This window comes from Cardiocondyla obscurior, linkage group LG12 (assembly GCF_019399895.1).
Source record: "Cardiocondyla obscurior isolate alpha-2009 linkage group LG12, Cobs3.1, whole genome shotgun sequence".
Lineage (NCBI taxonomy): Eukaryota > Metazoa > Arthropoda > Insecta > Hymenoptera > Formicidae > Cardiocondyla > Cardiocondyla obscurior.
In genome coordinates, this window is record NC_091875.1 from 67,188 (window position 1) to 95,128 (window position 27,941).

Sequence of the window (27,941 nt, forward strand, 5' to 3'; positions counted from 1 at the left end):
AGCGGCTACGTAGTAACCAAACGGAGTATAGTATCGTAAACGACGTCCACGAAGCGCGGAGATAAAACATTGCCAACTAAAGTCCCTAAAAACATGTATGTAACCTCACCGTCAGGAATAGCGTTCGTGGTGCTGCGACGGCGGCTAGCGTACGTGATCTTGGCGTGGGATCTCACACGAAGCGCGCGCGCGTAGTGTTGCGGAGCACCGAGAGGGAACGCGGCCTTCTACACCTCCCCGCCCTCGGCGGCCGAGAGAGAGGAATGTCACGTACGCCAGCCGCCGTCGCCGCTCGCCGCAGCAAATGCTATATCTGCCTTTCAGTGTACCTGCAGGGGTTCCAGTCAGCGCGAACGAAAGCCACAGAGAACCGCGTTTGCGGCCTCTGTGTGCTTGTGGCCGAGCTACAGCGATGTGTCATAGGATACTCAATTGTTTGTAAATATTTTACATATAAAATTTTTTTTTTTTACACTCCACTTTGACGCGACGCGGAGGCCAATCTGGGAAAAAGGTCACTTCCGCACGCAAACCGTACAATTTTCTCATGTATCGCGATTGTGAGCTTATTTGTTAATCAACGACCAACCCCTATCGTTTATTCCATTCGAGCGAGACGCAAAAATTTGTTGAAAGTTCTTATCTGTATGTTGATTAATTACTACAAATTTCTTTGTGGAAATTAATTGATACGATACGTTGTTTTTGTAAACCGTTCTGTAGCTCGCATTATATTTTCCACAATGCATAATGATAATATTATAAATCTTTAATGGTGATTAAGTTACTGTGGATGTTTCGCAATCTTTGAACGTATTAAAAAAGAAATTGACCGTGATAATTACAATTTAATACAAAGGAGTGATGCAGGAAGATGCACAGATTGAGCAATAAATGTATGTAATGTATGTTGCACCTTTACAGGTATTATATGGGCAGTTTAGAATCAGGAAAGAACAATGTCATCAACATTAGCTGCTACTCCAAGAAAATTGCCAATTTTTGTGTTTCCACAAAGCATTACGTTTTATTTGGATGACCAGTCTACTCACAAGCAAGTGCTAACTTTGTACAATCCATATGAATTCCCTGTAAAATTCAGAGGTAACTCTTCATCTTTTTCTTTGTCTAACAAAGGAATCTTTAACTTTGATCTCATTATCGTTTAATAAATCTTTGCTATTTCAGTCTTATGTACTGCTCCATACAAGTATCAAGTAGTTGATCCAGAGGGTGTGATAAAAGCCAGCTCCTGTGTTGACATTGTTGTCAGACACACTGCAATCTTGCCAAACAATTGCAATATAATTGATAAATTTAGAATACACATGCACGAGTATCCTACTAAACAGGTAATACTTTTATATAATACTTGTGTCAAAAGAGCATTTATTTGGAGTCTATATCCAAGTTAATTCTATTAGTTACTTGGGAAAAGAGATGTAGAAGCTAAACTCCTCCCTGGAATGATGGATACAGCTGGAAGAGCAACTCCAGATCCAGATATGTTTCAACAACTTCCAACAAATGAGACTAGGCAACAAGAATCTTATGCAATTATAAGCCGAAATAAAACTGATAGTAAGCAGATTTTTATGAAAATTCTTTTAAATTAAACTCAAACACATTTGCAATAAATTAAAAAAATTGATATAAATCAAATCAAATGTTCCATTGATTTTTTATATTAATAAAAGTTATATTTTCAAACTAATTAACACTGCATTAATTGCTAAATACATTATTTATATTTTAGGAGGTACAAATTATGTAGCACTAATCACAGGAATTATATGCATAATTGGATTACTTCTACCTACTGAAGGAGAACAAAGTCAAAAAATGCCTGATTATCTCCATCTCTCTGTAAATTTTAAATTAATATTCTCATTTGTACTAGGTAAGTCTATAATTTAGTTTTATATGTATGAAATACATATAGATATAAAATTTATAAAAAAATTTATTACAGGAATGGTTGCAAATATCGTTCTAGGACTATAATCGATAGATTTTTATACAAATGACAACTTTGTACACAAAATAGAAAATAAGCTAAAAGCATAATTAATATAAAGCATTGTTATATTGGGCCTCCTTTCTTTTAAAATGTTGATTCTAGTCTATAAATGATACATTTCAGTGTTTTATTGACCGATATACTGATATTTGTTTTTTAAATTATAGTCATTTTATAAAAATATATATAACATAAATATATAATATTTATGTTGTGTATATATATATACACATTTTTATTCATAAGAATTATGCAAGAGAAAAATAGTCTTACTTTAAAGTAAACCACTTTCGAAACTGTACGATAAGAGATATTTTGGCTCGTGAACTATACACATCTCCAGGCCTACCAGGAAACTGATATAATTTTATTTAAACCATGTGACCATGTATATATGTTGAAGAAAAACTGTATGTCCTTTATGAATAACGTAATATAATTAAATAAGAATGTAATTAATACGTTCGTATCGCTAGTTTATCTATCTTTGCATCGTTATGTATATAGTATAATCATTGTGATATATTTCGCCATTCATAACAATCATTTTATATTCTCCAATTGCCATGATCTCATGTACAGCTAGATAAGGGTCTTCCTGTATAAAAAAAATTGAATTAAATTTTAAATATTAAAAATCTGTATAATAAAAATTTTCTTTTCTCATCTTCTATTACTTGTTACAGTCTTATATAAAGTATATACTTAGTACAATAATAAAAAATTTATAATAAAATAAAAATTTTAATAGAAACAGTTATAATGTTTAAACTAGAGAGAACTGATTTGTATTTTCTGAACTTTGTATACAGAAACATTAACATTAAATTTGAAAAAGATTAAATATTTTAATTATACTTTCGCAAGATTCAAGAGAATAAGTTAATTTGCTAGAGATCAAATGTAGCAAGAACATTTTTTATATTAAATATCTTGGAAATAAGGACATTTATTTATTTATGATTAATGTATATTCATTATGTACATAAGTTACAACACAGACACTTGCGATGAAGTGTATCGTCAAATAGATGTTATCCAGTATTCCACGTTTCATTTACCGTCTATCAGATGTTCTGGGAAATAAAATTCAATTGTATTTTCATGAAAAATGATTACAGAAAAAAAAAAGTTTTTTTTTTAATCACAATAATCATTGCTGATAAGCGATGTATTTAATGTTTTCATTACCTGTAGTCCGTCAGAAAAATGTAATACGTCTCGTTCTTGAAAATATATATTTTTAGAGTCTGTGCACATTCTTCAAACTTTCATTATGAGTTTTATACTCCATAGAGGCAGAAGGTGGAAGATGTAATACTCTTCTTAAAGTATCCCTAATTCGCGCTGTTATCGTTACATCCGACGCTGTTTTATTCCACACGCATATCATATCCTCCTATTAAATTAATTGGTTTATAAAAGAACTTACATCTGAGGATGAAGCAAAAACGAAGAACATGCACGTCTCACCTGAAATCGTATAGACACAACGGCGCCGCATATTTCTTCTCCTACCATAAATTGCTCTCCTAAAATTGCAAGTATAAGATTTTCCCAACACCTAGAAACTAAACCCTTTCGTAATCTCACTATCCACTTGCCACCTTTTTGATTCGCTTCATCCTACAAAGAGAAAAAAATAATAATAAGAGAAAGTGATAAATTTGGTATTCATACATACTAAATATAAACTTGCAGAATAAAACTTACCTCCCACATGGGTTTTATACCGACTTTAAAAAGATGGAAGTCTGTGTGCGTTGTGAGATCTGATGGTCGTACTAAATGACTATAAAGACCCCAGAACTGTTCCACGCTCGCAAACCTGCCAACAAGCTTTAGATTTTGGTCGTAACTCTGTATGCTGGTTTGTTTTCCAGGGCTACGTCTGCTGTACCACAATGCATAAGCATATTGTAATTTATGCTCGTTTGGACTTATCTCTATTGGAGGCTACAAAGCAGATATGTCAGTTTTTTACATCAACGTTAAAGTCTGGTTATCCAAAAAACTTTACTCACTAACGGACCCTTTTCCACCTTTTGATTATCCTTTGATTGAGTCTCCTCATCTCCACTGTCCTCGGTGGCCTTCAATCTGTAAGCGCTGTCAGGATTCATAAGTCAAGCTTAACAAAAATAAGATTCGTATACCTCAAACGTTTGTTTCATATTAATAAAGTAACTTTGCCAGTTAATCGGTTAAATCGCGAGAAAACTTTTATTCAAGTCACCGTTTCCAATTTAATTTCTCTCTCGCGGTGCCCGCGCAAAATCAATAACTTTATCCACGTCATCGGCGAGAAAGCTAAATAAAAATACGTAATTCTTTCGGGCGGATCGAGGATAAAATTCTCTCGCTCCCGGATAGAAACGCTCACGGAATGTGAAAGATGGAAACAGATGGGGTTTCCTGAGACTTCGCACTAACCGAACGTGCGCGTTTAACCTCAAAAGGCAATACCTGTGGCTGCAAACGGAGCACTTACGTCTCAAATTTATTGGACATGCTGTGATGCGGGAGGGAAATGCGTTCGTCTAAACGAATACTGTCACGCGACTCAGACGCCAAGTAAAATAAAAAAACTTTTGCGAAACACCCGTCTCTTCCTGGTCCACACGTTGAGCTTTCACGTCTGCGGTGTTTTTGATAAACTGTTGATCTTCCAGTTCCAGCATCATCCTCTTTCCTTTTTTCTCGCCCTCTCTGTCCCGCTTTCTTCTGCGTTTTTTACTGTCGCTTTGTTATCGGAACTTTTACGTTTGCACGTTGGTCATCCTAGATTGCGTATAAATCGCGGCGCGCGAGTAATAAATTCATTCTATCATTCAAGAAAAATTTTATCAAAAGTTGAATGATTAATAATCTTTGTATACATGAATATTAATTAAATTTCAGCTAAAATCGTTCTCTGTGCCATAAGAAAAAAAGAAAAAAGTTAGAAAATTGGAATAAGTACATTTATTACTTATTTTAATCAAAATACCTTAAAATGTGTGATATGCTAGATTTAAAATAGCCCCTTAAAATCTAATATAAAATAGTATAAGTTTTTCTATTAATTTTCGATTGGAGGAATACATAAAGCTGGAGGATTACATAAAAGTAATAGTTGATTAAAATCGATATCAAATTACTTGTATAAAGAAAGATATATATATATATGCAATTTGAATAAATTTAAATTTTACATGATTTTTTTTCCAATTATATTAAAAATCACCAATATGTGACAGTAATAATATAATATCTCGCGCAGCCGACGTTTTCAATCTTCTTCTTTATTGCCGAGAGCAAACTCCGATTTCAATCTTTTCAGAATCTCTTCTCGTTGGTACATGACCTCTCTTCGACACAGCGGCGAAAACGCGATCGGACACTCGTATTGCACGGTTTCGATGCATCTCGTGTCCTCTGCACCATCCACGTCGAATCTGAATTGCGAAATAGACTCCACTGAAAAGCAAATAACTCGATTGAAAATACAATTCCTCTTGGTACCAAGACGATAGTTTACGTATCACGTTGCTAAGGCACATTGAACTGCAAGACGCACATAGGCAAAAGCTGATAGTTGAAAAAATAGTCTCAGGAAATGTATTCCAAACGACTTATTTCTGGAGCGATTATTGAATCATATTTATTCGCGAGAAAAAGTACTACCTTCGTGGTAACGTACGCTTAAATATGTATCTGAAATTATTAATTTATACAACATGACTGTGATATAAATTCTCCTCGAGATAATTAATTTTATAACTAGAGTAAAAAGCCTTTTACGTCCGCATAGTTTTGATTCTCTTCTTTTAAACGTTTTTATAAAAAATTTTTAAGTATTTACTCGAGCTCGAAGCTGCATCAGCAATTTAATATGAAATTAATTCGCGCGAAATAAAAGTAAAATGACTGCATTGTCAATTTAAGTCGAGCAAACGAGAATGGCATCGACTTACAACACCCGAAGTCGAGGAAAAAGCAAGTGAGGTGCCTGGAACTGATGACATAGCCGTTGTCGTCTGGTTTGACGGCGTAGTGTCCGTGTGCTACGTTACGGATCATTGGCAAGTGACTTAGATGTTCGGTGTATCGCACAGAATATCTCCAATGATCGTAATTTCCGCCCTCGTCGATCACGCTAAAGTCCTCTCTGTATTCAAACAAGACGAATTGAATTCTTATTGACGAAGAAAATAAGTTGCGTAATATACTATAACTGATATTAATTGATTATTAATTATTATTACTATTATTATTAATATATAATAATTTTAATTGGTGCTACACAGTACACAGTCTGATAAAAAATTTACTAAATAAATGAATTAATTAAATGTTTAGCACAAATATTTTTTTCGACGGTATAACTTCTAATAGAAACTACGATTTTCTTACTGCGTACCCTGAGGCATTTTTACTTACATTGTTGGGTTTAATTTTTTCATGTTGCTAAAATCAGCTACAAACTCCCACACCAGCTTCGGATCTGACTTATGTATGATGCCCTCGAACATCACCTGATGCTTCTTCTTATAAACGAATAGCGTGTAAAGAACTAGAAGGCCCAGAATTCCATGCAAGATACTTCTCGTTTTCCACTTCATGGGATTGAGACTCATTTTCTATGCACCAGAAGAAAGGAAACTGATCGTTACAGATATGTAAATCAATTCTCTATTATAAGCCGAGACTTATTTGCATTATAATATTCGTTTTTAAAAATAAGCCATCGATTTATTCTAATCCTTGGATGCAACAAAGAGATTTCAAATACTTTCCATGCTGTTTCTTACTGTATTGTGTATTTCAACATAAAATATATTTTTCAATATAAATTATAGGATATATTGAAAAAAAAAAATTATAATTATATATCTTAAGTAGAATTTTTTTTTCTTTTTTTAAATAATTCTTAAAAGGTTTTAATTTTAAATTATTTCATCCAAGGATTGCTCCTGCGTCTGATATTAATTTAAAATAAAATTAATAAAATTGTAAAAATCTTATCAATTAGTTTTAATTGTTAAGATACAATATACAAAACTATGTTGAAGTACAAACTAATCTAAACAGATATACCATTTATTTTTCAGACATAGTTTGTAGGATAGGAAATTAAAAATCGGAAAGATAAATTCTGAATATTCATATCTTGGACCAGTGATATCTTCCGGAAGCAAGATGTGACAGAAAAACGTTTGCCAGAATCCGGCGTGTTCAGGAATGTTATCATGGGAATAATTTCTGTTAAATAAACTTACCGCACTGTAGTAAGAACCGTTCAATTGATGCGGGTATTTGCGGGCACTTCCGGTTGAAAGCGTTATCAGTCAGGAGCACAAGCGATTTCGTAAGACGATAAAAGAAATTTCTCTTCGAGATAGCAACTCTCCACCCAACACGCTCCGATCCCACCAGATCCCACACTGAGATCCTGCACTAGCAACTGGTATTTTTTTTTCTCCTCGCTACAACTCACACTACACCACGCTTTGAATGTAGATGTATTCCAAGGCCGACGATAGGCCTGTAGCATCACGGCATGAAGGAAAATTTGAATTTCGGCCAGCTATACCACTGAGAGAAAGAGAGAGAGAGAGAGAGTTTGCTTCGAACGAAAACGTGACTAATAATGGGTTTAATTTGTAAAATCTATTTTCCGTACTGTTACATATTGTATATATAAAAAATAAAAAGCAAAATTCTCGATTGGCAATTAATCAACTCGATCTCTCTTGGCAAGCATGGACACCACGTGGTCCGGCAACCAACTGTTCGATTTGCTGGACATAGACGTAGAATTGAAGTTCAACAATCTAATTAAACCATTTTGATAGCCCACTGTAAGCCACATATAACTCCAGGCATTCGGATTCCAAGCCATCTAAAAGAAAAATTATCTTTTGTCAACGCTTTGTTCTAATTATAATTTTATGGCTAGATCAAAAAGAATCTATGATTCTTTAAACACGTTGATATATTAAAAAATTTTTTTTTATTATTTCGAAAAGATTTACATACCCGGTTTACAGAAGTAAATGGATATTGCTCAATAGGAACAGACATACAATTGTCAGTATTTAGACTACTGTTCTTATTACATTTAGCGTACACTTTTTTTTTTAAACTCTGAAATAAAAAAATTAACGTTAAAGTATTAAGTATTTTGAGAAACATATCTGACAACTTACCGTTAAGTTATCATGGAAAACGATACCAAAACGATCTTTACACTCGTTATAAGTTTCCGGCATGTAACGATATTCTTTAGAATTTTTTTTTTTATCTTTACTTTCACTGCTCTGCATCTCCTGCTCCTCTAAAAAGTCTACCGTCTTTATGAAAGAGTTCAACTGGGAAAAAAATAAGTATAGCACTTATTATAATAAAATATTAAATTGCATTAACAATATGACGAGGTATACATATTCCCACCTGTCTTTTCTTGGACAATCTTTCGGTAAACAACAACTGCTTCAGAAAGATAGTCATTACTTCTCCAGCTAAGGTACCATGCGCAATACTGTTAGTATAATCGGAAGTAGTAAGACCCTAAAGAATAGAACATTATTTCAGAAAAGTGTACGATTGTCATTTAAAAGAGATAATCAAAGTTCAATATTCTTACATAAGTTGGTGAATTAGTTGCTAAAATTGGACAATATTTATATCCGTATTCTTTCAATGGCACTATTAAGGAATGCATATAATGGTACCTGAAAGAATCCCCACGTTAAAAATAATCGTTATCAATTATCTTTGCGCGTAACAAATAAATTTTACCCAACCGCGTCGTCGAAACTAAGAACTGCACAGGGCCAATGCGTCATCCACGTGCCGTTTGATACAATACCCTTTTTGGCACACATTTGCGGTGCACCCGTGTCTTCCAGGTCCCAAAATTTGTATGATTTATCTACACTGGCGGAAGCCAGATATCTGCTTTTGCCGTGTGGAAATAATGCAATCACTACACACAAAAAAACCCCAAGACAATATTATATAATAATACATTTTTATATACATTTTTTTTTAATTTTTTTACTTAAACAAGTAATTACTTACTAGTAATTGTATTGTGATGAGCAAAGAAATGCTTAAACGTGTCTATAAATTTTGTATTCTTCCTCATAGCAAACAAAAGAGGCGAGGTAGTTGTAAGATCCCATAATCCAATGTAACCGTTTGAAAAACCTGCTCCGATAATGCTAAAAATAATACAATTTATTTTATAATATACAGATGTATAAATATCTTACAAAAAAATTAATTTTTAATTAATTTTACCTATGCCCATTTTCTTTCGTCCATGATAACTTAGTGCATTGCCAGTCTTGCTTGCTATTGTCGTACATACGAGTATTTACAACCAATGTCATTACCGGATCGGTTTTGTAAATCGGCCGTCTTAAACAGAATCGGCATAAAAATTATTTTAAAGATAAAAAAAAAAAGATAATAATGCATAATCACAATCGTAATAACTCACGAATTAAATTCCGTTTTCTTAAATTTAAGTTCGTCCGTAAACGGTAGCGAATAAATATTTATACATCCGTCCGAACATGCAGCTGCAAGTAATCCCATTCGCCTTGATTTATTTTTGTCCACTTCATAATTACCGAGCTCGCTATCCTGATAGCAACCTGATGGACACCACTCTAAACACCAAACTGTACCACTATTATGCGCTATTGCATATGCTAAAACGGGTAATCTACTTTCGCCATTGGCTCTGAAAAGAATGTATCATGTAATTTTAATAATTTTATAAATTATTATAATGTCTAGAGTTACTTACTCATGACTTAAAGGTCCAACATCCCATATCTGTATAATATTTGGTCCGGAATATTTGTTCCCCACGGTATAAACGCTTTCCATCGTGGGATGTGTGCTAATTGCAATGTATTGTGAGGGATTTTTGTGATACACCGCCGACGGTATGGGCAACCATGCTAACGCCCATATAGGACCACCGACAAAAAATGTTGACACACCTAAGATAATGTTACAATTAATTGAGATTATTTCAGAAAAATTCGTTGATAAATATCTCAATACATCATAATTTACATTTAAAAAATCTCGTAAATTATATACATTACCTTCGCAGATATCACTCTCAAATCTATTTATCTGTTTCCAATTGTCATTTTTAGAACTTTCTATATTTTTCGGTGAATTGATATCTATACGTTTGAAAGCCATCGAAACTGTCACCTCTGGGAGATATGTTACGGCGTCATTATCTCCCAATAATGTAAAACAATTAGGCATATCATTTTTAAATAATGCTAGTTCATAATTTTTCAGCTCACTATCACAACAAAATTAGAGAGAAATAAAAGTTTTTTTTAATAAAAACATTAATTTTATTAATATAAAGTAATAACAAGTTGAAACAAGTTAATTATACTTACAAATCAAGACTCCAACGTAAAGATTGTCCATAAGTCTCGGCTGATTTTAAGCTTGGCGTTATCTCTTTTAATAAAAAAAAAAAAAAAAAAAAAAAAAGGTTTTATTGCATATTCTAAACTTTTAGATATTATATTCAATTAAACTTGTTAATTAAGAATAATATAATTTGTTTATTCAACTTACTTGTACTATCAAAGTTAGTTTTAGACGAACGACGAAGCTTTCGTTTTATACCACCTTCAAATGTACTTTCATCTGACGAAGTCTCATTTTCCTCTATTTCGTAATCTGAACATTTATCTAAATCATTGTTGCTAGAATGAGCTTCTGTTATATGATTTGCAATCTCGTCTTTAGAGTTCGTGGAAAACTTGCAAATTTTACATATAAAACTCTGAAAAAGAAAGTGTTGTTTGCATCTATATGTTTTATCACTCTTTTAGATATAACCAAATTTATGAAATATACCTCTTTAGGCATAAAATTACACTGATAATAATGTTCACAAATATCTTCGTAAGAGGAACTCGCGAAAGTACATCCCGCTTGTTTACAAGCTGCGGCATTTTTTGAGGCTAATTCTTTTTTCCACATAACTTTCCAAATATTTGGTATTTTTTTTCTTTTAGACATTTGTATCGCATCGTCCTAATAACATAACACATGATTATAACATTAATTTTAATATGCTATGTGAATTGAAAATATGCATAGAAACTTTTCTTTACCACATTTTTATCTTTTAAAGACTTGGTAACTTCTAAAATTTTTGGTACTGCTCTGTAATTATAAAATATAATGCAATAACATTATTTATAAAACAAAGTAATAATATCATTATCATTGAAATTTTGTGCTTACCTTTCGGCTGCTTTTCGTTTAGTTTTTTCTACTTGTATATCTGCTTCTTTACTTTTGTTTTCTTCTGATTGCCTGTGATACAAACGGTCATGTACTTCTACAGAAGAAGGCATCATAACAGCGTTACAGATGGAACAAGTTACCATTAACGCCTGCTTTTCCTATTAAAAAATATAAAAAAATTTTCATAAAATGCATAATCTTGTACGCTAAATGATTAATTGTCTTTCATGCTTACTTGTTCAGATTTACCACAAAATTGTATATGCGATATAAAACCGATAACACTCCGTTTCGTATTTCCACATTGTTCACATGTCAGATATTTCTTTTTTTGTTTAAGAGCCAGAGTCAGTACTCTTTTTAACAATAACTCGTCGTTTTCAAAATCCTGTATAAATAAATTTTTTTTACGTATAAGTTTATATCGATGGTACAAAAATCTGTAATGTTAAAATGTATTATTACCAATGGTTCCTCATCCTTTTGCCAAGCCATGTTATTATGTTGATTTAATTTATGCAAAGACCATTGTTTCTTTGGTATTTCTTGATCACATTTGCCACAAGTCACCAATTTCGCCTGTAAATAAAATATTCGATTGTTTAATTGTAATATGTTTTATAGTAAATATCTCTAAAATATAACTGCAACTTACAATATTTTTATTAGAAGCGTTTAAATCTGTAGCAGGATTTTCGTTATTTGCAACTGCCACTGTGTCTGTGTTATCTATTTTATTAAAATCATCACTCTCTTTTTTTCTCAATTGAGGACCATCCTTTGCTAATTTAGGAATGTACTCTGTGTCTTGCGATGCTCTTCCGCGTCCTCGACCGCGTCCTGGACTACGTCCTCGACCACGTCTTCGACCACGTCCCCGACTATGTCCTTGACTTCTTCCAGAATTAGGTGGTCGACCTTTTTTCTTGACAAAAATGTTATCTTCCGCGATATCGCTTTCACTACTTGAATCGCTTACTCCGACAAACGTAACTTTACTAATCCGTTTTTTATCACGTGTTGTGGATTCAAAAATATTTTGTGATGTATCGTCGTCTACTGATTTGCTTGACACGTTTTGATCCGTGGAATCATTTATCCCTTTTCTAGGTCTACCCCTTTTTCTTTTAATAATCGGTACTACAGGAAATAGATTTTGATCGCTATTTTTCACATCCATTTCATTTCCTGAATTTTGATGTGCTGCATTAGTTTTTGAACTATTTTCATTCGTTACCTTTTGCTTATTTGTATCTTTCTGAGACGAGATTCGCGATTTAGTTGAAAGCTCCATGTACTTTTCGGTTGATTTTGATTCATTTGTATCACCTCTAATCATCGATTGCACTTTCTGTGTGAATGATTGCATCGAACTTGGTAACTTAGTCTTAACTAATCTCGATTTTTTTTCGTCATTATCTTTGATAGCTTTCAAATCTGATGGCAGTGATCTTGGTGATGTAGTTGATAGTGGAGATACTTTATTTTCAATTTTCTTAGTTTTCGGACTTTTCAAAATACTAGTAGGTAATTTAGAAAAATTATTTGATGCAATGCAATCATTAACTTTGCCCTGCTGAGAATCGTTTTTATTTTTATCAGGTACGCTTTTGTTATTAATTAAATTAACATAATCTTTTTTAAATAAATTATGTGTAATACTTGTACTATCGTTACTAGATGTTGCCAAAACACTGGTATCTCTCATTTTTACCGCCGACATTTCCGACTTGTTACATTTATCAGAGAATGCAATTTTCCGTCGAGAAAATGTCTCTGATGTACAATCTAAATTTGCCTTTTTATTAAGACATTTAGGTACTTCAATGCTATTTAATTTTCCTTCATTTTTCTTCACTATAATTTCTTTTTCCACATTTATCTGTTGTTCCATATTATCAGATCTTTCATCCTTGATTTCTATACTGATGTAATCCTTTGTGGCACTTCTAGTACTAAGTGATATACCTTTACGTTTGTTGTTCCCATTGTGCAAATCTAGAATAATGAACATGTTATTATATTTAATGTTATTTTTAACATTAGAATATTAAATGTTTAGCATCATGTTATATCTCCTTTTCTCTTCCCAAGAGTATAACAAGATATTCTCGCTCTAGATGTTTTAATTAAAAAACTACAAGTACTAAAAGTATCACTTTAAGACTGTTTTAAATGTAGAGTTTTAAAAATAACAAGAATACAAATAATAATAAGAACTTACTCTCAGCTGTATCAGTTATACAAATGTCCTGTATCTCGTGACTCAAAAGTGGTAAAATTTCTTTGCCACTTTTAGACTTTCTGCTACATTGTCTACTTCTGGTTAAATGTTTCCTTTTTGTAAACGGCATGTTAAATGAGTTGTGCTTTTTCTCTTGATACCTTTTTTACCTGCAAAATGCAAGAGAGTTAAGAAAATTATAAAGACTTAATTTTTACAATTCAACATAGTAACATCCCAGAAGAAAGTTTAATTTCATTTGTGACACAATTCTTAACTTTTTTATATGTTTTAAGATTGCATTTTGGTTTCGTCTCGTAATATTCAGGCGGTGAAAAATATCGGGGAAAAAAATTCGGCGAGAAGAAAAGAAACCACGAGGGATTTGAACGCAGAACGCACGACATTAGAGTCCAACTTTTTACTCACGGCTCTAAAAGCGTTACGTGCCTCGTGCCTCGCGGGGATACTTATTACCTGCTTTTCGATGTGCCCAGGGAGGTCATAATTTCGGCAGTTTTCTCGTTACAAATAACAAAGTCATTTCGCGGCTTCACTTACTTTCGCAATAACAAGAGCGAACAGCGCGAACAGGTTATACGTGTCGTTTAATTACATTAAGTTGTCCGCTTTAATTCTTCTCAATTGACATTAAAATCTATACACTTACCGCACGCAGATGGAACGATCGCGGATGTATCGTGCGATAAAAATATATTTCTCTCTCTCTCTATCTATTCTTTTTTTTTTTTTTAATATTTGGTATAATGCGCCTGCGAATCGTGCTCGATCTCTTAAAGTTGTGTACGCCGAAGAGCAGATATGGCGTTTTCTGCGGCGACAGCGGTTAGCGTATGTAACCCTAAGCGGCAAAGGTAAGGGATGAGAGAACGGGGGAAAAATCAGTCTTCAACAATCCGGCTGGCGCGGTATACAATACATGCAGCACATGTAAAACTCGATGCATACGACGCTAAAGTCGCGTTCTCTAGCTGCCGCTGCCGTCGCCGCAGCGAACGCCATATCTGATTGACTGAGAGAGCGTTCGTTCTGCGGCGACGGCGACGGCTAGCGTTAGCGACTCTCCCTCGGCGGCTGGCGCTCCACGGCACATCTACGCGCGCTCTTCGTGTGAGACTCGAATGGATGTCGTACGTTGTATAACACATACCTGACTCCGTGTAAATCCACCATTACTCCGATTACTCGTCTTTGGTATTAGACGCTTAATTTTTCAACGACGTTTAATCTCCGAAATTGATTTGAGTTAGCTCATGTTTATTCGTTATTATGCTTACTGGCAATAATTATAATTTAGTATGTTGTGACAGCAAGAGGAATAGTTAGGTTATACAGTTATATAAACGTAAAAACTTGTTTAATATGTCGATTGATCATAGTGGCAAAGGTTATACTCCTCTTCCACAAAGTATAAGTAATACTGATACTGAGGATGAAGAGGAACATTTAACTCAATCTAATGATATTGCTCATAAGGTTGATAACACCACGATAGCGGTGAGATAGTATATATTATATGATTATATTTAATTTAGCATTATTGATTTAGCATTACATGTAATATAATATTGGAAATTCTCTCTCTTAATGTAGGAATTAAACTCAAATTATGAAAACGGCTTATTTTATCCATTGGACGAAACACAAAACTTGGAAAATAATGCAAGAAATAGGCAGAATTCAATTAAATATTATCGAGACCATATACCTATGGCAATTGAGAGAAATGAACAAGATGATTTTTGGAAACAAAGAGATATATCACCATTGAGGCGCTTCTGTTTATGTGTGTCAATATTATTATGCATTTTTATGATAGTTTTCTTTTTGTATGTATTACCTTGTGATAGTTCAATGGTTTGTTCGCCAATTGTTGAATCGCATTCATTTATATCTTGGGATAAAACTTTGCAAAACGTAGGTGAGTTTATTATAATAAGTTATATTTTCGTTATTCTTTTTTTATCTATTTTACTAAGTAAATAGATTATTTGTTTCTATAACATTGTTATTTTTAATTTAATATAATTTTAATATACTAATTTTTATTAATTCTTTATTAAACAGAAATTTATGGGCCTATTACCATAATACCTGGATCTCCATATAATCTAATATTTCTTCTTCATGGTGAACAATACAAGAAAAATGATACAAAAAATGGATTTGTTCATCAGATACCTCGAGAAGGAGGAGGCGTTATATCAATGCAAGGAAATAATGGATTACCATTATGGCTGGTTCCATTAAAACGTTTACCTACAGTTATAGATTGCACTAGTATTGACATTGATCAATCTGGAAAACCAGATTGCATTGTGGCTGGTGAACAAGGCCTGCTTATCAGTATAGAACCGATTGCTGGAACAATTCATTGGACTTCCACAATTCGTACAATCTCTAAATTACCAGTTATTATACCAGATATTGATGGGGATAGTATCGAAGATTTATTGAGTGTAGCGACGGACAATGCAAATATATCATCCCTGGTTTTTCTATCGGGCAAATCTGGTCAATTATTGGAACGTTATTCAATTAATAATTGTATTCCTATTGATATATACAATATCGTTATTAATGGCAATGTATCTTACAACTGTTGTGATAATGGAAAATGTATGTTATTTAAATATTTATATATTTTTTATTTCATAAAATTTTTACATTTATCATTAAAAGTATTTATTTGTTGCAGGTGTAACGAAATATATGTCTTTAAAAAGTTTATTTTATAGTTTAAAAATAACACAAGTACATAAAGAATTATTTATGAAAACAGCAGAGTCTGCACGCTTATTTGAAACAATAAAATCATATAATGATGAATATAGTTGGAGGCCTACTCCTTATCACCATTTAAATATAGAAAATGAAGGAATATGTCCAGGACAATTTTGCCATACCTACATAAATCTAACTTTACAGACAAACAAACCAATAATTATATGGAATTATACGAGTTCAAACACATTTGCATCAAAACCGGTGTTTTTGCGACCATTAAATAACTCTCATACTTTAGGATTCATCATTAAATTCTGGGAGTGGATGGAGCTACCAACGAAAATGACTGAAAAAACAACAGATATAGAACAAACATTTATGGAAAGAATTCTTATAGTTTTTGTGAATTATACTGATGTTCGAACTATTAATGCTAGTCAGTACGATGTAATGCAATTATGCCAACTTAATTGTCAACCAAATTTGAAATCACGAAAACAATTTACTTCTATCGAAATTAAGTACATCGATAATAAATTTCCAGAATTGATAAATTATTGGTCTTCATACAATATAGACTCAATGAAAGCATTAATGTCGAAAGTGCAAGTTATAAAAATGGATTCCATAATATTTAATTTATTACATGAAAATGTTTAGATTTTTTAATTTTTTAACCTAATATTTTATTATTAATTTATTTTTTTCCTACTTTTTTTTTTACTGTACTCTGAGACGATTAAGAATTTTATGTAAATATTAGCTGTACATTTATCATTTTTATATAAAATTTAAGAAATTTTTGTGGTTTGAATAAATATATTCTTTAAAATATTGAAAAATGTTTTATAAGAACTATTAATGTTGAATAGTTTCTTATAACGTTAATATTGATTTCTAAAGTTAATTAAAATTTTATTCAAAGCATAATTATTAGTTGTATGATAATAAATATAGGTATTTCCTACATGTATCATATTTAATTTGAAATCTAGTCGTGTATATTATGTGTATTTTGTTAATTTTGTAAACTTAAGGCTTTTGTATATAATTCAATAATAAATTGATTAAATTTTATTTAATATCAAATCTTTATCGTGAGTAATAATATAACAAAAACGTTGAATTATATTATTCGACTTATTAATGTTAAAAATATTACAATTATGTCGACTAACAATGAGATAGATCCGCTACGATGAAAGTTGAAATCTGTAACAAATATTAATTTAATTGTAGTTTAATTTCACATTTTGCTAATAAGATTATATTTACTATATAAGCTTTTTTATTATAATTTATAAATTATATATTCATATAAAATTACTTTTGTCATCAGAATCGCGTACACCACATTGTCGATGTCCTAATGTAATTTTTCTTTTTGTTGATACATATCCGGGAATAAATAAACTAGGGGTTTCAAGTTTGCCAATGGATATAAGTTTACTAAAATCATTCTCCAATTTGTTAGCAATTGGACCTAAAGATATAAAGTAAAAAGAATATAAATTTAATTAATAATAATAGTATTAGTAGCATAAAATATAATTTCCATGTTCAACATTTACTTCTCAAAATATTCACGTTTAAGGGCTCACCTTTGAAATGCAAAAGAAATTGAATGCATGCACCATCATGTAATATCTTGGTTTTTCTGCCATCAATGGTTAACATCCATTCAGGAATGCCCATCACTTTTCTTACATCTTCTAAAAATTGTGCTCTGCAAATTGATAAAATGTGTACTTTAAATTTATATATTTAACATTAGATTTCATATTATCTTATATATAGTAAGATATATAACTTACACTACAAATCGCGGTGATTTTCTAATATTTGCATATTTTACAATATCATTATCAGGTTCAATATTTGCACAGGCAAATTTACTTTCGCTATAATTGTTATCAAAAATAATTATAGATCTGCCCATTGCAGATACCGATCCACTCAGAGGAAAATTGGAATCTGTAAATATTTGTCGTCCTGTTCCAATATTAATAGGTCCCAGACGAGATGATATATCACCAACATAACATCTAAGAGGCAAATCTGGACCACATTCTTGTTTATAAAAATCATCCTAAGAAATAATAAAATTATTATTATTATAACAGTTTTTTATACATTCTTAATTATATGTTTAAGAGTGAAAGAATTTATGTGTCTTCAAATAGATATCTCGATTTAAAATAGGAAAATAGATTTAACGGAATTAATAACATTTACATTTAATGGATCAGCTAGTTGTGTAAAATAAGGATTCCATATATATCCTCCTGCTACGCATCGAGTATCTTTGACTTTTATTGCGGCGTCTACGCCAACAGGATTGACATATATCGCCCAATTATGATTTTTAGTCTAAAATTTAACATCAATTTAATATAACACAATAGACTACACACACACAAACTATTCCTACATAGAGTCTCAACTCATTAGATAAAGTTTAAATTAATTTTCTTACGACGTTACGATTATGCTTCCCGGGATGTCGTAAATTTAGTTCGATTATCGTCTCACTTTGGCTACCATCTTTATAAACAAGCTGTGTCTGCAATTAATTTGCCTTAAAATTAATATGTCCTATTTACAAATTTTTCATATAAAATTTTCGAGTAACACATTACCATTTTTATATAACCGTACACAAAACCTTGTGGATGATGAAATGATGCTATGGCACGTAACTCATCAGCGTCAGTTGGTGAATATCCCCTCTCTATAGTAGAGCAAGCCCATCTAAATGCAAATCATAACACTATATAAAAATTTTTTTATGGGATAAAAACGCTATTATTAATAATTTCTTAATTTTTAATTCCAAGAATCTAACTAAGAAATCTGATAGTGGCTATTTTACACTGTATTCATCTAGAATTATTCCGAAAAAAATATCTTAACCGGAGTAATATATTGAAAATCACATTTTAAAATAATATTTTTTATAGTTTGCAGATTCTATCAAAATTACTTACCTTAAATTTTTCTCTTTCTTATGAATTACAATACTACGTCCTAGTATACTCCTAAGGCCAAATAGAGATAAAGTAGTGTCATTGTATGCCATTATGTATTTTTTTTTACTGTCTAACGTGCCAAATTTTCCACTTAAGTCACCTATCTCGTATTGATCCAACGTACCTTGTGCTAGCATACCATTTATATTAACAACTAATGGATTCGAGTGACGATACAACGATGCTCCTTCGCACGGAAATTCTAAACCGTATTCTATAGGTATCTGTAAATTTTCATACAAAAAGAAATATATTTATTATTAATTTACAAAATCATAAAGAATTTAAAAGAAAAAAAAGTTTAAAGCGCAACACAAGCTGCTCGTGGCAATAAAAATTAAATAAATAATTAAATAAAGAAATAAAGAAATTTAGATATTTTTTATTTATGAGATTTTATGCAAATAGTATTACCGTATGTATGTGATATTCGCTCATTTTTCCATCAAGACCTTCGAGAGATACGTCTACATTGGTAATATCATATTCAGTTTGTTGTACTAACTCCATCTTTCCTCTTAGAGATACTTGTTCACCATTACCGAACCAATCTCTAGCGACAGCTTTACGCGAGTAAACACCACCGATGCTAAAAATATAATTGTATTGTTAGTCAAAAGAATTTAACTGAATTTAATTTAATTTAATTTATTTGATATTTATTATGCTATTACATAGAACAGGCTAATCGATCTCCTCTAATAGCTGAAGTGCGAGTATCGTAAATAACTAAGCTTTTGCCGAACAATATGTGGGGTCCTGACAGAGGTAACATCGTGTCTGTAAAAAGTGTCCGAGTCAATTCTGAAGCGTTAATTTTTTTACCAGCAATTGCAAGTGTTCCATGTCTCGTTAAGTCACCTAAGCGACACAACGAAGGTTCCTCAGCTAAACAAACTCTGTCTGGCTTCCAATCTATCTGAAATAAATTATTTTATACAATTACTACGAATGTCACGGTGAGCTTTTTGTGCCTCATGCGACGTTCGCAGTAAGAGAAGAGTACAAACGCGGAAAATGCGGATGAAGAAGGAAAAACGGAGATCCCCCAGTTTATTTTTGGCAAAAACAAAGTTTTAATTTTAATACCTTATATGGGTTGTAAGGTGATCCAGCGCTCAAACATCGATTTGTCCAGTTGTAAAAATCTTTTCCCGGTGGATTGTCGTGAATTATCCATCTAAATAATAAATTTTAAGTAATTTCAATAGTAAAATAAAATTATATATATATATATATTAAAAAGAACAATTTACTTATGGTTGGCAGTATTATTTGTTGAAGTACCATCTGCATGAACAAGATATTCTATTATTATAGTAGTGTCCGTTTCAGGATTATCTCTAGGCTGTCGGAAAAGTATCCGACCAGCAATGGGATATCTAAATATCACTTCTGCTGTATACATCGGCATTTGCCAATCAGTATATGGTACGTAAAGCATAAATGTGCCACACACCCATGGAATCATGCTTACATTATCAGTCTCATTATATCTAACAACAAAATAGAATTTACATCATTTAAATGCATTATAAAGAATCACTAAAGCATTTCCTCTCAACGCACACTTTGCTCCGTCGTAATGGTTTATACCTCAATTATTTTAAAAAATTTTACAAAACAATATAAAACTTTTATGTTTATCTCAATACAACTAAAATAATCAAAGTAATATATTAAAATAATTACTTATAAAGAACTAAAGATCTGTGGACAACACTGTGGATCCCAGAGAGCGGTAAATAAGTATCCCAATAAATTCCACTAAGTTTTGCACTTCCTGGTAAAATATCGTTATGGTACGATCCTTCTTTTCGATCTTGAAGCTTTCCAGATAAATCGCCAATAGCATATTGATCCTGAGTACCAAAACCTATATGATTCAATTACAGAACATTATTTACACAATTATGTTTCATGTGTATTTATATTATTTAATATTATGACCTTTATAGTTTAATTACCTGCTGGTGGAACAGTTTCTTCATTAATATTCAAAGGATTGAACAGCTTTTTAGTAGTTAGGCACGAATTTACAGTATTTTCAACACTTTTCGCCGGTTCTGGTGGTAATTCATGAATCCTATAAGCCGCTATTTTAGTGGCGTACCGTAATCTGATTTCTAAATCATTTATTGTTGATAACGAAATATTAATCCATGTTGGATTAAACGGTGTTTCTTGAATCGCTGTAACTTGACCTTTGATGCCACGTGAATTAATTACGGCTCTAAACAATTGTTAAAGTTATTGTATATATCTAAATCTTTTTTTTTGTGCTGTGTAAAAATATTTACTTAAAAACTATTTTTTATTATTTTGTTTAGTGCAGCTGAAAATATGTCATGCTCTTACTTCATATATATCGGTTTATAATGATTGATTTTTGCACAAGCTAAAAAAGAGTCCTCATATTCGGAATGGAAGATAACCAGGTATAAGTGACGGTGTGGAACAAGTAAATCTGTTGGTAATAGAGACAGCTCCGAATCTCTGTAGAAAGTTTTATATTTATCTTGCGTATTAATAGCAACTTTTACTTTGCCTAACCGTACGTCAATGTCTCCAATAGATTTTCCATCTCCAGAATTATTAGGATCGAATACATTTTGTAGTATGTTGCAATTGTTCTTATCTGAATAACAATGATATAGTTTTAATGATATACACTTGTCATAAAATTATGTAATAAAAAATAATTAAAATTAAATATAAAATTCTTACGGTGGTACCTTTGCCAGTTTCTAAAATATCGGTAACATATATTTTCCAATGATGCTCGGTGTAGTTTAATAAATTTTGTTTGTGAATGTGATGTAAATTCGTATGTATGATTGTATCGGTGTCACCCATTTGACTTCCCAACCATCGAAATAAAACTGTTCCAGCAACAGGACCATAAAAATGAGCTCGAGCAAATTTTTCGATATTCTTTTCGAGAACCTTAAAGAAAATTTTACTATTAAAAACACAAATTAATTTAAAGAAAAATGATTCTCTCCGATTAAGGGTTTCCATCTTATTCGTTCCGACCACGTTATTCGTGAAACCAAAATGAAATAAATATATATATATATATATATATATATATATATATGTATAAAATATATTACATAATATGTAAAATAATTACCGTAATGGAAGTACATATTATTCTCGAAGAATAATTATCTTTTAGTACTAAACTTTTTCCCCATAAACCTTTTTCTCCGGTTAGATGTAAATTTTCTACTTCTGCTGAACTTGTTTGATTTATTGGTAATTCAAGAGGTCCGACTTTTTCCGTTAAATCTATAACACTATATACAAACAAAACGTACATAGCAACGATATTATTTATATTTTATTATTACGTTATTAAATAGTTTTATAAAATAATTAAATGGCTAAAATTAAAAAAAAAATTGGTTTTCTCTAGTTCTCAGTACTTCAGTTATTATTATCAAAAGACACAGTCATTTGGGTAAAATATCATCTAATTTTTTATATATTACCTTCGTCCAACATGTCGTTCGTCGCATCTATTATCAATAATTGTATAGTCGACTGGAAATTGTGTAACTGACCACAACCATTGCTGATCGGGATATTGTAAAGTTGATTTTAATACACATCGTATTCGTACCGAAGTTTCTGTACTTCTTTCAAATCGAATTTCTCCGTGAAGACCACCAGAAGATATATATGCAGCGAGTCTAAGCGCATTTGCGATGGTTGCTGTACGAAATACTTTTATTTAATGTAAGTATAACGTTTAATGTAATCATTTTAGAATTTTTAATTGTTAATAAAATAATAAAATTAATTAACTTTAAACTGACGTGTAAAAAGTTGATTTATATTATATATATATATATATATATATATATAAAGTATATTTTTATATAAAACAATTTTTTATTAAATTACTATAATTAAAAGAAAAGTTTAAAAATATTTTAATCTCTTTTTTTCTTTAATAAAACATATTTGTTTATTTATATATGTGTACATATTGTAGCTACTTATTTTCAATATCGAATATCCAAACTTGATCAATCGAATAATAATTATTTTGAGTAATTTAATAAAAAAAAAAAGTTGAAAAATGTATTACTCACACGTACATTTACAGTTCTAGTTTGTCATACCCAGTTAGCAAAATGCTAGCGGTATGCAAATATTATACCAATAGATTTAATCATTAATTGTAACAGTTTTTACTTAGCTGCGTCTCATTAAGCCTTCTTTTCTTATATGCCATCACGATATGACGGCAGAATTACAGCAAAAACGCAACACACGACGTGACGCTAGAAACTCGATGCACATTGCACAAGATTTTTCTTGTATTTTTGCTGTCTGCATTAATCGATACAGGATATTCTGTAAACATTTTATCGACGCAGTGTGCGGCACGTAAATTGTAATTAATATATACGCTTCGTTTAATTTTGCTATCTGGGTATTTAATAAAATATTTTCAAAAAGTGGAAATTATAGTCGTATTTTTACTCACTGTAGCAAAGTAACACAAACCACCACATCTCTCTGCTCGATTATTGAAGAATATTTAACATTATACTCCTTCAAGTTGCATTAATATTTCAGATAAACCTGAATGTCATTAGTGAGCACTGTAAACCATACGGTTGTAGTACATACATACAAAATTGTAGTTCAACGATGAAATGAGCGAGCAAACTGACTAAAGTAACGGTTTGTACTTTCTTCTGACTTGTGACGAACTTGGTGGGAGTATGAAGCAGTATGAAGAGAGGAACAGAACGATGACCTCTATAAGAAGGAAAGTATATGTCTATAATCCACTGTATTTCAATTTTAAATAAATGCTTTTTTCTTTTTTAACAGAAAATTAAAATTCACTTATAAATTATCAAACACCTTTTGAATAAATTTAAATTCAATTAATTCTTTTTTTTTTTTAATTAATATTGAACTATTAATGTTGATTTTTATTTTCAAATAATTATGATTTAAAACAGTAAAGGCCCGTTTCTTTCGTAATTACCATATATTTCAGCAAAACGTTGGCGATGCGTATAAAAAATGAAAATCTATTTATATAACGTCTTAATTATTATTCAGCTGAAATGCAAATTAGTGCATCGATCAAAGTCCGCGGTATAAGTTTCGATGAGAAGTGTTGTCGTCGACCTAACCTTAACGTTACTTCGTAACTTTCGGCTGCTCTCAGCGGTGAGCGGATAGTCTTTATTTATGAGGTTTCTGTAGCGCTTTAAATGCTTCAAATGGACGAAAAGCAAACAGAAAATCCGTAAGTTCAATAAAAGGCTATCACTTGAAAATTCTGAAATTTTTATCGGCTTACAAGTCTTCTGCTCAGCAATTGTGAAAACAATTTTTGTACTGATTGACTTACAAATATTAAAACATGTTAAACTTTTTTACGGTAACGATTCTAAGATATTCTATTTGTGTAGAATCTCAGCGGGGTGCGTAGACAATACTAATGTACCTGTGATAACAGCTAATTTAGAGATGCTTACTATAGACACTGATCCTCCACCAACAGAAACCAAAAGGGTTCTTAGGAAAAGATTACCAAAAGTTGTTTCTTCAGAAGTGCTTAATAGAAGGTAACATATAGCTTTAAGTTATTCTGCAATACATCGTTAGGTATATTTAATATCTTATGCATTGTTAAGGTGTAGCCTCAAACCAAAAAAGAGAAGAATTTCTGAAGTCGAGCCACAAGAAGAGACTATCAAAGAATATTATTTAGATAAAAAGATAAATAAGAGATCAAAAAATCTTGAAACAATATATGAGGAGAACGACGCAACAAGTGATGATGCTGCAATAAATATGAGTGTAAAGAGATTCAAGAGAATGCTGATGTTTTCTCCTACAACTTCCAAGCTTAAAAAAAGACGTGCAAAAATACAGAAAGTCTTTGGATCTAAGGTTAGAAATAAGAGACACGAACGTCGTTCAATGCAAGCGCTTGTAGATAAATTAAATACAATTAGAGAGAATTCACCTTTGAAAACTGACAATGAAATTAAATGATATCGGAGTCTTTTGTTATTAGAATGTCAACTTTTCTATGATTTGTGAAAAATGGTAACTGGTTGAAATGTTTATTTCAGGATTTTATGATTTATTCTTTGTTTTTATATTTCTTGCATGTAAAGATAAAAAAGTATTGTTGAAAATATCAAAAAAATATATCAAAATTATTTTATAATAATATTAAATGGAAAAAAAGTCACATTTCCATTTTTGAAGATTATTATATTACATGAAATTATACATATATTTCTCACATCATAGATTACATATATTCTGAAATAAGCATACGTTCATGCTGTGTGATAATTGTATTTCTATTTCCATGTTTGAGATTTATCTCACTTCTACTACTAAGAATACTATACATGTCATATTATGAAGAGCAATTACACACATATATATATGTATATATATATTTTTTTTTCTTTTTTTTCTTAAAGGCTCCTACTTTTGCATTTAGCTGTTTTATATAAAAATATTACATTAAGAAATTAAAACAACTTAATGTAATTTATATTCTTCATAATTCAATCTAATGATAAAAAGACAGGAGCCTTTAACATTGTTTGTACCACATGTTGCATTTATAATACAAACTTAATTCAAAATTTATATGTACATTTTCAAGTAACAATAGAAGCATACATTTTTATAACTACTTTATACTTTAATGTGTTATAAGGATCTGAAAAAAATTATTCTGTTTCTAATATTAATAATAAACGTAATAAAGACTGATTATTTCAAGATTTAAGTAAAAAAACTTCATTCTTTTAGGAATGTCTTTTCTTATACGTATACTTCATTATATATCGTTATCTTTATGTACTAAAAATAGATCAAGTTTATACAATAATGTTAAACTCACTGATTTTTATATAAATTTTTGTATTTGTCTGTACTTTCATAAAAGGCGCTAATTATAGTGAATATAAAATTATAAACAAATTACACAAAGTTAATAACTTAAACCTGTATTTATTTCTACATTGTGATACGTAAAAATATGAAATATAAAATTCTCTGTAAATTAATATAAATAATACTTTTTTACATATTTTTTTAATGTCATATCTCGTTAGTTTTCAAAACACATCTTGTTGCATACTTCTCACAGCCATCATAATCTCTCAATCTAGCCTTATTTTCTTTGTACTCTTTACTGTCTAATTTAACGCAAGCACATCTAAACGAACTTTGCGCGTTTGTAGTCTCAAATAACTTTCTTGGTACACCTACCCAATCTCTATCAATTCCACCGCTATTAAAAAGAATATAATATATAATTACATTAAAAAAATACTATTTAAGACATTTCTTTCAATTTTTTTTTTTAATATCAAATCTTTGAATAAATTTATCATTTTTTACCTTTTTTCCGTGCACCAGAATACAGTACCAGTCTCCCGATTCCATTCTACATTACAAAGAGGAAACATCTTATCTTGCTTCTCTTCCAATGCTTTCTCTTTTTTTGCCAACAAAAGCTTTTCTTGTACAACGTAAAATTCTGCTGTTGGACTACCATCTTCATGATAATATCTGCCATGTAATTTTCCTGAAAAATATGTATATATATAAAATATTTTAGAAAAAGTTACACGCCTGTTGATTCATCTCATTCAATGTTTATAAGTTAGAAAACTATAAAACATTTAAAAAAAATTAAATGTACTATTCATTAATTTTACCCTATTGAGCAGACTGACAGAATATCACAATATTATTTTATTTAGGATAAAGTTATGAGAAAAAATAAATTGCCTATGGCACTTTAAATTAATTATACCTTTGTAGATATAGTTTGTGTGATAAAATTGTAGCCAATCATCCAAAGCCTTGATCTGTCGTGGTGATAAACTGGATACATCGTCTGTTAATTTAGAGCTCTCAAACTCGCCTGTAATGAACGCCAAAGAAGCATCACGACCTACAAGTAAACAAAGTTAATTACAAATATTAGTTACCAAAGCCTTAGATAAATTATTTCAAGTCTTGGATAAAGAATTCAATTACCAGTAAAAGCATGATAAGATTTCCCAGGTCCATATTGCCGTTCTCCTCGCGTGACATCAAAGACCAGACCCAATATCGACAGATATAAACCATTTTTCTTATTTGTGTATACTTTCAGTTCGGTCGCGGAAAACACTCTCGGATCCCCAGTATATCCACTTAGCTGATAATGGTATATGAAAGGTACGTTTAATACTCCTGCCTCCTTCAAACGGGTATATAAAAAATACACGATTAGAAATAGCAATGACAACCAAAGATACTTCGAGGACATATTACGCTTTTTCTTTTCACCAGTTGAACAACGCAATCCTGAGTTTCTCAAACCAAACATAACCACTAGCAAAATCAAAAAAATGTCTATTACTTTTTTATACATTTAATACATAATTATGTTGTTTACAAACACTTTGGAAGTCCAGAACTCCATCGGAAGCAAGGCCATAGCAGAAAGCAGGACGAAATTGGCTTTCTCCGTCTTCTCCGTCGTAAAGCCTCGTGTTACTAGATTGTCTAGTGATTTTAGTGAAGGCGATACACTACCGCCACCAAAGTTCATTTTTACGTGCGGCACATC

At 31.3% G+C, this 27,941-nt stretch overlaps 8 protein-coding genes across 18 annotated transcripts; 3 read left to right on the plus strand and 5 right to left on the minus strand.

Annotated features, from left to right (window-relative positions):
* The first annotated feature begins 4 nt into the window (after positions 1-4).
* On the plus strand, positions 5-3,275 carry LOC139107001 (motile sperm domain-containing protein 1). Of its 4 annotated transcripts, none has more exons than XM_070664180.1 (7): positions 5-95; positions 325-438; positions 925-1,104; positions 1,189-1,352; positions 1,425-1,581; positions 1,757-1,900; positions 1,973-3,275. In XM_070664180.1, the coding sequence occupies exons 3-7, from the start codon at positions 960-962 to the stop codon at positions 2,002-2,004; spliced, it is 642 nt and encodes a 213-aa protein (XP_070520281.1). In that variant the 5' UTR covers positions 5-95; positions 325-438; positions 925-959; the 3' UTR covers positions 2,005-3,275. The 4 variants fall into 4 exon arrangements, with proteins under 4 accessions (XP_070520281.1, XP_070520283.1, XP_070520282.1 ...); XM_070664182.1 differs by having other exon boundaries at positions 325-434; XM_070664181.1 differs by lacking the exon at positions 5-95 and having other exon boundaries at positions 423-514.
* On the minus strand, positions 2,954-4,737 carry LOC139107000 (eukaryotic translation initiation factor 4E type 2). Of its 2 annotated transcripts, none has more exons than XM_070664177.1 (6): positions 4,512-4,737; positions 4,045-4,151; positions 3,734-3,976; positions 3,494-3,646; positions 3,212-3,419; positions 2,954-3,096 (listed from the first exon to the last, which is right to left on the minus strand). In XM_070664177.1, exons 2-5 carry the CDS (start codon positions 4,141-4,143, stop codon positions 3,264-3,266), a joined length of 651 nt encoding a protein of 216 aa, XP_070520278.1. In that variant the 5' UTR covers positions 4,144-4,151; positions 4,512-4,737; the 3' UTR covers positions 2,954-3,096; positions 3,212-3,263. The 2 variants fall into 2 exon arrangements, with proteins under 2 accessions (XP_070520278.1, XP_070520280.1); XM_070664179.1 differs by having other exon boundaries at positions 4,045-4,129; positions 4,512-4,731.
* Positions 4,738-4,961: 224 nt separating this feature from the next.
* On the minus strand, positions 4,962-7,504 carry LOC139107002 (uncharacterized). The gene is made up of 4 exons (XM_070664184.1): positions 7,282-7,504; positions 6,443-6,642; positions 5,977-6,170; positions 4,962-5,479 (listed from the first exon to the last, which is right to left on the minus strand). The coding sequence occupies exons 2-4, from the start codon at positions 6,637-6,639 to the stop codon at positions 5,292-5,294; spliced, it is 579 nt and encodes a 192-aa protein (XP_070520285.1). The 5' UTR covers positions 6,640-6,642; positions 7,282-7,504; the 3' UTR covers positions 4,962-5,291.
* Positions 7,505-7,643: 139 nt separating this feature from the next.
* LOC139106978 (uncharacterized) lies at positions 7,644-14,304 on the minus strand. 3 transcript variants are annotated; one of them, XM_070664133.1, is made up of 21 exons: positions 14,203-14,304; positions 13,533-13,702; positions 11,964-13,306; positions 11,774-11,887; positions 11,544-11,696; positions 11,306-11,466; positions 11,173-11,224; positions 10,913-11,092; positions 10,628-10,838; positions 10,444-10,507; positions 10,129-10,340; positions 9,822-10,020; positions 9,510-9,755; positions 9,308-9,427; positions 9,086-9,228; positions 8,804-8,990; positions 8,649-8,736; positions 8,456-8,572; positions 8,212-8,373; positions 8,042-8,149; positions 7,644-7,904 (listed from the first exon to the last, which is right to left on the minus strand). In XM_070664133.1, the coding sequence occupies exons 2-21, from the start codon at positions 13,660-13,662 to the stop codon at positions 7,737-7,739; spliced, it is 4,158 nt and encodes a 1,385-aa protein (XP_070520234.1). In that variant the 5' UTR covers positions 13,663-13,702; positions 14,203-14,304; the 3' UTR covers positions 7,644-7,736. The 3 variants fall into 3 exon arrangements, with proteins under 3 accessions (XP_070520234.1, XP_070520235.1, XP_070520236.1); XM_070664134.1 differs by lacking the exon at positions 14,203-14,304 and adding an exon at positions 14,010-14,195; XM_070664135.1 differs by lacking the exons at positions 7,644-7,904; positions 8,042-8,149; positions 8,212-8,373 and having other exon boundaries at positions 8,809-8,990; positions 14,203-14,303.
* A 290-nt stretch (positions 14,305-14,594) lies between these two features.
* LOC139106988 (uncharacterized) lies at positions 14,595-17,319 on the plus strand. Its single transcript, XM_070664149.1, has 4 exons — positions 14,595-15,050; positions 15,147-15,474; positions 15,621-16,172; positions 16,252-17,319. The coding sequence occupies exons 1-4, from the start codon at positions 14,916-14,918 to the stop codon at positions 16,938-16,940; spliced, it is 1,704 nt and encodes a 567-aa protein (XP_070520250.1). The 5' UTR covers positions 14,595-14,915; the 3' UTR covers positions 16,941-17,319.
* Positions 17,313-23,983, minus strand: Rsod (Related to Sod). 3 transcript variants are annotated; one of them, XM_070664137.1, is made up of 19 exons: positions 23,811-23,983; positions 22,807-23,029; positions 22,446-22,611; positions 22,045-22,255; positions 21,668-21,947; positions 21,277-21,542; positions 21,002-21,185; positions 20,566-20,805; positions 20,399-20,489; positions 19,984-20,228; positions 19,724-19,898; positions 19,268-19,533; positions 18,920-19,031; positions 18,757-18,843; positions 18,516-18,650; positions 18,095-18,369; positions 17,882-18,006; positions 17,608-17,763; positions 17,314-17,492 (listed from the first exon to the last, which is right to left on the minus strand). In XM_070664137.1, exons 1-19 carry the CDS (start codon positions 23,836-23,838, stop codon positions 17,407-17,409), a joined length of 3,351 nt encoding a protein of 1,116 aa, XP_070520238.1. In that variant the 5' UTR covers positions 23,839-23,983; the 3' UTR covers positions 17,314-17,406. The 3 variants fall into 3 exon arrangements, with proteins under 3 accessions (XP_070520239.1, XP_070520238.1, XP_070520237.1); XM_070664136.1 differs by having other exon boundaries at positions 22,807-23,041; XM_070664138.1 differs by lacking the exon at positions 18,516-18,650 and having other exon boundaries at positions 17,313-17,492; positions 22,807-23,041.
* A 98-nt stretch (positions 23,984-24,081) lies between these two features.
* On the plus strand, positions 24,082-25,776 carry LOC139107003 (uncharacterized). Its single transcript, XM_070664185.1, has 3 exons — positions 24,082-24,590; positions 24,757-24,912; positions 24,982-25,776. Exons 1-3 carry the CDS (start codon positions 24,556-24,558, stop codon positions 25,343-25,345), a joined length of 555 nt encoding a protein of 184 aa, XP_070520286.1. The 5' UTR covers positions 24,082-24,555; the 3' UTR covers positions 25,346-25,776.
* Positions 25,777-26,306: 530 nt separating this feature from the next.
* LOC139106996 (neuferricin) lies at positions 26,307-27,938 on the minus strand. 3 transcript variants are annotated; one of them, XM_070664168.1, is made up of 5 exons: positions 27,768-27,938; positions 27,365-27,527; positions 27,138-27,278; positions 26,720-26,906; positions 26,307-26,609 (listed from the first exon to the last, which is right to left on the minus strand). In XM_070664168.1, exons 1-5 carry the CDS (start codon positions 27,921-27,923, stop codon positions 26,417-26,419), a joined length of 840 nt encoding a protein of 279 aa, XP_070520269.1. In that variant the 5' UTR covers positions 27,924-27,938; the 3' UTR covers positions 26,307-26,416. The 3 variants fall into 3 exon arrangements, with proteins under 3 accessions (XP_070520269.1, XP_070520268.1, XP_070520267.1); XM_070664167.1 differs by having other exon boundaries at positions 27,365-27,569; XM_070664166.1 differs by lacking the exon at positions 27,768-27,938 and having other exon boundaries at positions 27,365-27,759.
* Positions 27,939-27,941: the final 3 nt, after the last annotated feature.

What these genes read in the sequence shown, in the direction of transcription:
- LOC139106996 (XM_070664166.1), bottom strand. Translation starts at nt 27,743, where the DNA reads ATGTATAAAAAAGTAATAGACATTTTTTTGATTTTGCTAGTGGTTATG. An exon ending in ATCTTATCATGCTTTTACTG is followed by an intron (nt 27,279 to 27,364) that starts GTAATTGAATTC and finishes GTTTACTTGTAG; the next exon opens with GTCGTGATGCTTCTTTGGCG. An exon ending in CACAAACTATATCTACAAAG is followed by an intron (nt 26,907 to 27,137) that starts GTATAATTAATT and finishes CATATTTTTCAG; the next exon opens with GAAAATTACATGGCAGATAT.
- LOC139107002 (XM_070664184.1), bottom strand. Translation starts at nt 6,639, where the DNA reads ATGAGTCTCAATCCCATGAAGTGGAAAACGAGAAGTATCTTGCATGGA. An exon ending in AAAAAATTAAACCCAACAAT is followed by an intron (nt 6,171 to 6,442) that starts GTAAGTAAAAAT and finishes GTTTGAATACAG; the next exon opens with AGAGGACTTTAGCGTGATCG. An exon ending in TTTCCTCGACTTCGGGTGTT is followed by an intron (nt 5,480 to 5,976) that starts GTAAGTCGATGC and finishes TTTGCTTTTCAG; the next exon opens with TGGAGTCTATTTCGCAATTC.
- Rsod (XM_070664136.1), bottom strand. Translation starts at nt 23,838, where the DNA reads ATGTGGTGGTTTGTGTTACTTTGCTACA. An exon ending in TATAAACCGATATATATGAA is followed by an intron (nt 21,543 to 21,667) that starts GTAAGAGCATGA and finishes ACAATTGTTTAG; the next exon opens with AGCCGTAATTAATTCACGTG. An exon ending in GGAAGCATAATCGTAACGTC is followed by an intron (nt 18,651 to 18,756) that starts GTAAGAAAATTA and finishes GTTAAATTTTAG; the next exon opens with ACTAAAAATCATAATTGGGC.
- LOC139106988 (XM_070664149.1), top strand. Translation starts at nt 14,916, where the DNA reads ATGTCGATTGATCATAGTGGCAAAGGTTATACTCCTCTTCCACAAAGT. An exon ending in TTGATAACACCACGATAGCG is followed by an intron (nt 15,051 to 15,146) that starts GTGAGATAGTAT and finishes CTCTTAATGTAG; the next exon opens with GAATTAAACTCAAATTATGA. An exon ending in TAAAACTTTGCAAAACGTAG is followed by an intron (nt 15,475 to 15,620) that starts GTGAGTTTATTA and finishes TTTATTAAACAG; the next exon opens with AAATTTATGGGCCTATTACC.
- LOC139107003 (XM_070664185.1), top strand. Translation starts at nt 24,556, where the DNA reads ATGCTTCAAATGGACGAAAAGCAAACAGAAAATCC. An exon ending in GAAAAGCAAACAGAAAATCC is followed by an intron (nt 24,591 to 24,756) that starts GTAAGTTCAATA and finishes CTATTTGTGTAG; the next exon opens with AATCTCAGCGGGGTGCGTAG. An exon ending in TCAGAAGTGCTTAATAGAAG is followed by an intron (nt 24,913 to 24,981) that starts GTAACATATAGC and finishes TGCATTGTTAAG; the next exon opens with GTGTAGCCTCAAACCAAAAA.
- LOC139107001 (XM_070664180.1), top strand. Translation starts at nt 960, where the DNA reads ATGTCATCAACATTAGCTGCTACTCCAAGAAAATTGCCAATTTTTGTG. An exon ending in ACGAGTATCCTACTAAACAG is followed by an intron (nt 1,353 to 1,424) that starts GTAATACTTTTA and finishes TAATTCTATTAG; the next exon opens with TTACTTGGGAAAAGAGATGT. An exon ending in AAGCCGAAATAAAACTGATA is followed by an intron (nt 1,582 to 1,756) that starts GTAAGCAGATTT and finishes TTTATATTTTAG; the next exon opens with GAGGTACAAATTATGTAGCA.
- LOC139107000 (XM_070664179.1), bottom strand. Translation starts at nt 4,531, where the DNA reads ATGTCCAATAAATTTGAGAC. An exon ending in ATGTCCAATAAATTTGAGAC is followed by an intron (nt 4,130 to 4,511) that starts GTAAGTGCTCCG and finishes GAATCCTGACAG; the next exon opens with CGCTTACAGATTGAAGGCCA. An exon ending in AGGTGGAAAAGGGTCCGTTA is followed by an intron (nt 3,977 to 4,044) that starts GTGAGTAAAGTT and finishes TCTGCTTTGTAG; the next exon opens with CCTCCAATAGAGATAAGTCC.
- LOC139106978 (XM_070664133.1), bottom strand. Translation starts at nt 13,662, where the DNA reads ATGCCGTTTACAAAAAGGAAACATTTAACCAGAAGTAGACAATGTAGC. An exon ending in TGAGAGTGATATCTGCGAAG is followed by an intron (nt 10,021 to 10,128) that starts GTAATGTATATA and finishes ACATTATCTTAG; the next exon opens with GTGTGTCAACATTTTTTGTC. An exon ending in AGTTTCGACGACGCGGTTGG is followed by an intron (nt 8,737 to 8,803) that starts GTAAAATTTATT and finishes GGATTCTTTCAG; the next exon opens with GTACCATTATATGCATTCCT.